Raw genomic sequence first — 8,013 nt, 5'->3', positions numbered from 1 at the left:
AAATTATTGCGCACACAAGAGATGAAGGAATACAAGGTTGCAATATTAGGGATATGCAGTGTTCATGCACAAAATGCAGCACAAACACAGTGAAGGAAAAAAAGGCAACTGGGGTCAAGTGACCCCAGCGAGGTGACCATCCATAGTCTCCTCTTGAAAATTTCCAGGGTAGGTGACTGCACCACCTCTGAAGGGAGTTTATTCGACACTGTGGACACCCTACCCGTGAAGGAGTTTTTCCTGGAATTGAGCCTGAAGTGGCCTTCCAGGAGTTTGTCTCCATCGCTCCTGGTCTTCCCCAGGGGTGCCGTGGGGAACAGCTGTTCACCGAGTTCTTGATGTATTCCCCTGATGTAGAGGGAAGCCACTACCAAGTCCCCTCTCACCTTCCTCTTCCACAGGCTGAAGGGGCCCAAGTCCCTCAGCCTCTCCTCCTATGGCTTGTCTTGCAAGTCCCTGATCATACGGGTGGCTCTTCTCTGGACCCTCTGAAGTTTTTCCACGTCCTTGTTGAAATGCGGCGCCCAGAGCTGTTTGATTAGCCAAACGCCCAGCAAAACACACGACTGCAATGGAGACGAGGAGCAAGGGAGGGACTGAAGATCAGTTGTCAAATTTCTCCGTCAGTACAACTCCGCTTTAGTCCATGGGGCAGTGAAATTCATCCTGTGCGCCACACAGAGCTGCTGGATTCCTCTGAAACCAGCTTGCAGGTGGAAGGAGTTTCCTTAGTAAAAAAACACGTGCTTTACAGGGTTGATTTTATAGATACAGGGGGGCACTTTACCATATAAATCATGCTTTAGGTACCAAGAGAATAAAGTTGAAGGAGTCCTCTTCAAGCCACACACACTGCTTTCTAATCCCACCTCACCAGAAGGGCCTAAGTACCAGCACGCCGACTGGCCGTTGCAGGTATTTTCCCTAGACAGCTTCCCACCTGCTGTGCCTCTGTGCTCCCTCTTGGTCTGCGTAGCTCTCTGCTTGCCAGTGCTCTGTCCAGGTGTTGTCTGTGCTGCTGTTACGGCAAGTGCTCTCTTGGAGACCTTGAAGTTGCATCAAAAATGACTACAAGGGCTGCAAGACTCTGCCAGGCTTGTTACCTACTCCGCATCTACTAACACACCTGTCCAAAGGCTTACAAGAGGTTAGACCTGGGTGCTGGTGGTAAGACAGGCACAACTCACGTATAGTGCCCCCCAGGCCTAGTGCAAGTCCCAGAGATGTCCAGTCCTTCTTTTCCCTGAGCATTAAAACATTTCTGTGGTCCTCAGGCATCTATATATAACGAACATCAACACCTTTTCCAAATTATGCTAATCCTCAGACCTCCTGTCATTACCAGGTGTGTTCTGAACCAGTGTTTCTCAACCCGTGGGCTGCAACCCAAAAGTGGGTTGCAAGAATATATGAAAGGGATGTGGACAAACTTTAAAAGTGGATTCTCCTTTCAAGGAGAAAAACATGGGAAACCGTGGCCTTTCCCTTGGAGGCTGGCAAACTTCCAGGCTGCAAGGAATTACTTGGGACCCCCCATACCCCACAGGCACCACCTTCTGCCCCACACACTGGGCTAGGACTGGCTATCGATGTTTACAAATGGGTCCTGGTACAAAAAGAAGATTGGGAATCACTGCTCTAAAAACTTTTAGGAACCACCCTTATCAATCAATTTAACAGCTGACTGGATACAAGGAAAAACTTCAGTCTGTGTGACCAGACTCTGGAATAGACTCCTACCCTGGAGATCTTCAAAAGGAGACTGGACGCATACCTTGCTGGGGTTATTTGACCCCAGCAGTCTTTCCTGCCCACAACAAGGGGGCTGGACCTAACGATTGCACGAAGTCCTTTCCAGCCCTAAACTTCTGTAAAAGTGGGAATCTTCCCAAGGGCAGCGGCAGAGTTGGGACCACGGGCAAGTCTATCTGCCTTACCTCCAGCTGTCTCAGTAGTTCAAATGCAGTAATAAACTCTTCTGCACGCCCAGCACACGCAATTCACTTTACCACCATAAAAAAGCCTCTAAGCAACTGCTTAAACACATACAATGTCACACACCAGATGAAGACAAAGTGAAGAACAGTATGGCATTCACCTTGGGGACCCTTCCCATCCCAGCTGTGTTGGGTTTACAGTCTGTACATTACCAGGTTTCCAGTTTGCTCCAGTTTTCTCTTGCACACTCCAGCTTCCCTCGCACATGCAGCCTTCAGCTGGGGTCCCAGCATTTTCCTGTCTCAGGTAAGAGTGGGAGGAAGCACATTCTCCATCATTGTTGAAGCCTGGAGAGTCCCTTTGGTTCATGTTTTACACAGCCTCCATCTCCCAGTGCCCCAGGTCATGGTCACTCCCTGCATCGGGGTGGCTGTGGTGGTGTCTTGTTGAGCTAGAAGGTAAGCTCATTACACAGGCGCATGGTGCTCATTAGTTTGGATCACAAGGTGCTGCAAGAATAGCAAGCCTCCCTCATGCACGAACATGGCATTTCCACAATCCCCCAAAGCTGCACAAACCCAGCTGCCCCTCAACAGCATCACACAATGGAGATGTTATTCCAGCTGCGGTCCATGGCGTTGAAACAATCTCAGGTGAAACAGAATTTGGATCAAATGGGACAGTACAATGTTTCCTTAACCTCAACCTGCTTTTGGAATATTCATCACATTCGAGTTACTATGAAACCAGGAACTGTAAAACTGCAGGGTTTTTTAAGAGAGCACTCGACTCAAATCTCACCCTGCCCTGCAATATGAAGCAACACACCAATTAAAAACCCTCATTAGTAAAGAACCCGCACTTTGCTTTAGGTTGATGTGGATTATATTTATTTTATAAATACAGATGCTAAGTACTCTTTCACAAATCACTAACAATACTTTAATGTGCCATTTACTGTGGAATATTTTACTTTTAGTTATTTAAAATATCTGGCTAGGCAACGATAAGCCAACAGTCTTCTGCTTGCTATGAAAATACGGCAGCTACAATCTTCCAAGACTAATATTCTGAAGAAAAAAAAATCTTTGCAATTCCTTGCAAAGGAGGGGGGTAGAAAAAGGCAGTGAAACATTTTTACTTGAAAACACTTGCAGGACTTTAACAGCATCACAGCTGTGCAGAAATTGAAAGGCTTTTGGCAGTTTAAATGTACAATGATGGATTGTTCCCCTCCTTTAAAATTTACTGCGGGTTTCCCTCCCATCAATTATTATTTTTTTAACCTGTGCTGTTTAATAGAAAGCCATGAGGATGCAGCAGCTTGCAAAATTCATTTACTAATAGTAGTCTGATTGGTTGCAATCCATCACCCCCGCTCCCCCACCACCCTACGTTGTTCTAGGTAGAATATTATAAATACTGCAAGCAAACTTACTGACAATTTAAGACTTGCAGAAGACAGGGTTGGCACCTAGCAGCCTAAGAGGTGGGAGGCAGAGGAATGGCTCACTTCTATAACGACCGTGTGTCAGTACAAGAGCACTAAACAGCATAAGCAACACAACGTAAGGAAAGAGAACTATTAGGCTTCATTTGGTTGGGTGGAACCTGGAATAATTTATTTGTGACGAACATAAAAAGAATTTGAAGTCATCACGGTATCCCCCGTGTCCCATCGTGCTGCCTTATGCCTTGAGATGCCATGTTTGTCTAAGGCAGTGGTGCTCAATCTTTTGGCCCCATGGACCAAATGAGTGGTCCAAGACTCAGATGGAGCCCCACACACCAGGATCAGACCCTGGGGCTCAGTGCCACCCTCCCCGCCCCCATTACTGAGATTGGTTCCCAGGAGCCTGCATCTCACCCCATGTGCTGAGATTGGTTCCAGGGGCCCGGTGAAACCCCTGCATGTTGGGATTGGGTGCCAGGGGCAGTGCCCCAAGGGAACGAATCCTGACATGCAGAGGCCTGGATACACCCTCACACCTAGATTGGTTCCCAGAGGTCTGGTGCTGCCCTCACACGGCAGAATTGGTCCCTGGGAGGTTCAGCGCTACCCCCACACATCAGGATTGGTTCCTGGGGGTCCAGTGCTGCCCCACGTATCAGGATTGGGTCCTGGAGGCCCAGTGCTGGGCCATCCCAGCCCTCCACACCAGGATTGGGCCTTGGAGTCTGACTTAAAAAGTGTTCAGTAAGCTTCCTCCACGCAGAGTAGCAGAGCTATAACAGCTGTAACCCCAATGAAAATATGGACATTCATGCAGAACAGAGAACCGTCTTTTCTTCTCTATCAGAAAGTGTTTCATTTCTAGCTGCAGATGCATCAGTTCCACAAAGCACTTGTACAGCTGCAAATTCACACACAAATCTGGGATGCTTTTATGCTTAAAACTGGACCTGCGTGTAGGCATGTTTTTGAACTGAGGACTTGGTTTCTGTCTCCAACGTGTCCTGTTGCAGTATAATAAAAATAGATGAGAAGCTGGATCCAATTATGCAGTTATAAACTACTTCAAATGCTCATAGGTGAAAACATTAATAGAATTTCATTATAACTATTAGGATGTTATATGAAAATGGACCTACTAGACAGTCAAACGGTGCATACCGTCTCTCTCATACCCATAGATGCATTTTTAGATTATATTGGTGATTCTTACCCAGCGATAAGCAAGATATAAGGAGATGAGCAGATACGCTAAGTAGATAAACAGGCTCAGACCTGTCCCTGCCTTAATGACGCCTCACCCCCAGTGCCCAGTACCTTTTAAGCACTGCAATCTGTAAATCAGTTGTTGAAATAAGGTGCCACTCAAATCACAAAAGTTATGGAGGGGGTGTCTCAAGTCTCAGGAGATGTGCCTTGGATCTGGTGAAGTTAGAAAAGTATAGACTAGGCTACTGATCCAAAAGAAACCTCTGAGTGGGAAAGAAGAGTCAGGCATGATGAAGTAAATTAAATTTTTATTCTGCTATATATATTTATATTTGCGAGCTCACAACCAAGCCCGAATTCTTAGGTATACAATATAGAAAGCAAGAGCAATGAAATCTGAACCCAAACAAATACCAGGAATCACAAGCAGACGGCAAATTCTGTTTTCCCATTAGTGCAGTTGAAATACGTGCCAGTGGTAAACTACCTATCTACAATCAAACTGCGTCTCTCGTAAGCTGTTGAAAACGGCTCCATTTAAAGTAGAGATGGTACAATTAGAAGAGGTTAGGTATTTTAGATGAGTGATATGAAGTGCCCCCTTTCTACAAAAGGTGGAGTTAATAAAGTAACCTAACTCCAATGTGCTGGCTGCATTTTGAGTCTGGATTACTTAAGAACATGTCCATGAAACGCATCACAGCACATTGTCTGAAATTACACGTCATAAAACACACAACAGGTGGCACCTACTGACATAGTGCATTTGTTCCCCTTTGGCCTCTGGCCTAGGCACAGTATTTTAATCCCAGATTGGGAGATGGTTCATTTGAACTGGTTAAAGATGACATTTTAAGAACAGTTAAGTGTTACTTTGCCCTTGAGGTCTGTCTAAAGACTGCAGCCATTAGTAGCAAACAGTGCGTGTGAAAGGAGTGGGGAGGGAAGGGAAGTTAAGTGGTGTGGTTATCATTTGTGGGGGAAAACACTGTGGTTAGTGTGTAGATGCGTGTTCTCTGGTACACTGGGTTTTGAAGAACTAGAAACCCACCAGTGCCATCTCAGAACTTCGAAAGTCTGCAAAGCACAGCCGAATAAGACAAGCTGCTCCCGAGTAGCAAATTCATGGTATTTCTGTAACACTGACTACATTGCTCAAGAAAAATTGTATATGGGAGAAGGTAAAAAATAATGTCTGCTGGTCTTCCCATAAATGTATTTTTAAATTAAAGTTCTTTCCTCTCAAAAAGATAGAAAATAAAATATAACTCTAAATAATAATTAAAGCAGACGCATGTTCATACAAGGGCCGGAGCGGCACTAGATGCTCTCTCAAGGAAAGTATTCAGAATGGATGCTGGTACCTGAAAAACAGATTATAAATACCAGACAAAGGAAGGACTGGAAGCAGAGTCAAAAATTTACCTGCACTGTGAATACACCATGATCCTGGGCTATTCGCTCTCGGTTATAAAGTCCATCTCCTAACACAATAGGAACAGCTTTAATCATTTTTGCCATAACAAATACAAACGATAAGTGCAATTTCATCATCTTCATTCCAGATCACCGATTTCACCTTGCTAACGTCTGCTACCCCATGTTCATCAAGCTCGCTTATTTGTCCGAGCTTTTGCGCGGCCTGCGAAAGCTGGACATGTTTTCATTCAGTGCATAGATCCTTCGGGAGAACTCTTCAAACTCCCCCAAAACTTGTTCATCACATTCCACAGCCACAGCGTGGTCCACCGGGATGCAGTTAAAGGCTTCTAGCTGATCTCCTGTGCTGAACCCCATGGCTTCCATCCCAATGATTTCCTCAGCTTGCTCCACCGTGCAGCAAAGCTCAGTGCCAAGGGGATGACGCAGCTCACACGGCTGCCCGCCACTTGCAATGCCAGAGCAGTCGCTAGGTAGAAATGTCCCGTTTATTGCACTCAGATGTCCCACAAAAGGCTCCTGCTGGTCCTGGACATTGTTCAGACCCCCGTTTTCTCCATTTAAACTGTCACACAAACCCTCGGGTTTTTTGTTGGTTCCTTTCGATGAATCAATGGAGGTATCTAAGGATGAGGAGAGCGATCCTGGTTTTTTATTTGACTCTCCTGCAATGGTGACGGTCTGTGCTAACGCAGAGTGGTAACTAGGAGGGGGTGTTTTGTGCTGCAGTCTTTCACTCTCTGTGCTGGCCCGCTTCCGGTGTCCTTTGTCTGAGGAGGAGCCCATATCCAAACCCCCGAAGGTAGAACTATGTCTCTTTGGAACTGGAATTGCACTCGAAGTGTGATGCCGATCACTATAAAAAAAGATGAAATGAAAATTAATCAACAGTTGATCAAATAGCATAACAAGTTCTTGTCCGAGTGACAAAGGGTCAAGTCCGTGACAAATAATCACCACTAGTCTTGGACAACCTATAATCACCTGAGGAATCTTAAAAAGCAAGGCTGGTGCTCAAGTCCAACAGCCAAAAGGTACTGGCTCATTTGTTTAAGGCTGTGTAAACTGTAGACATTATCCCAAACAAAAACCCTTGGGAGAAAAACTGAGCTCAAGTGTAATGTATCTGGAGAACTGCCACTGCTAAACAGGCAAACTACCACAAGACTATCAAGACGTGTGCTAATTAGTGCACCTCTGGAAAGCCAAACTGTACTTCATGAATTACTATTTCTAAGGCCCCTGACAGACATTAAAGGAATGGCACTGCCACACACACGGTAGGCGACATGATTGTGGGATCCTGCGTCAGATCCCATTGCACCATACTGCCAGGGTAGGGGGAACCTGATCCCTGGCTTCCCTGCACCAGCAAGTAACGAGCTTGGCTCCTAGGCAGGGAATGCACCGTACTTCCCCCCCACGGGGGTCTTCCAGTAGATGACTGGGGCTTAAGGTCCACTCCCCTGGTTGGGAGACCTGATCAGCTGTGCGGCCTCCCAGCCTCCGTAATGCATGGGAGTCCTGAAAGGCCACACATTCAAATCAAAGGCATGAAAAGAACCAGCCCCAAAGTTATTAACATTTTATGTGTAATCATGTTGTGGTTTATTCCCCCATTTTAACACACCATTAATTGAACGAACTTGTGGCCAGGTCACTACTTAAAACGGGATTAACCAGCGAACCACATCTTAAGTGTAATGTCTGCCAGGGGCCTAAGAAAACCATTCATGACCACAACCCTTCCTCCTCACCCACCTCTATGGGATTATCATAAAATCCCTAAAGAAGAAACAAAAAAATGCTGGAGACATGGTAGCAAGATCCTTCAAGCACAAGTTCTCATGGAAGCAGGGATGAGACTTATTTCATGTGGGCAGTATGTGAGCTAAACCTTAAGGCTGCAATTTGTATTGGATTATTTTTGCCAAATCCTTTCCTTCTCCACACCATTTGATGCATGTTCTGTG

General features: G+C 45.8%; 1 protein-coding gene across 1 annotated transcript in view; it reads right to left on the bottom strand.

Annotated features, from left to right (window-relative positions):
• Nucleotides 1–4,891: 4,891 nt before the first annotated feature.
• The window catches only part of UVRAG (UV radiation resistance associated), a 210,880-nt gene continuing 207,758 nt past the window's right edge, over nucleotides 4,892–8,013 (bottom strand). Inside the window, exon 15 of the mRNA XM_019524976.1 lies at nucleotides 4,892–6,896. Coding sequence (XP_019380521.1) covers nucleotides 6,218–6,896 — 679 coding nt within the window. The 3' untranslated portion in view covers nucleotides 4,892–6,217. The remainder of the gene's footprint in view (nucleotides 6,897–8,013) is intronic.

Source organism: Gavialis gangeticus, unplaced genomic scaffold (genome assembly GCF_001723915.1).
Source record: "Gavialis gangeticus isolate Ggan-Ray unplaced genomic scaffold, GavGan_comp1, whole genome shotgun sequence".
In the NCBI taxonomy this organism is placed as follows: Eukaryota; Metazoa; Chordata; order Crocodylia; family Gavialidae; genus Gavialis; species Gavialis gangeticus.
Note: the sequence above shows the minus strand (reverse complement) of the source record. Positions and strands in the feature narration are given on the sequence as shown.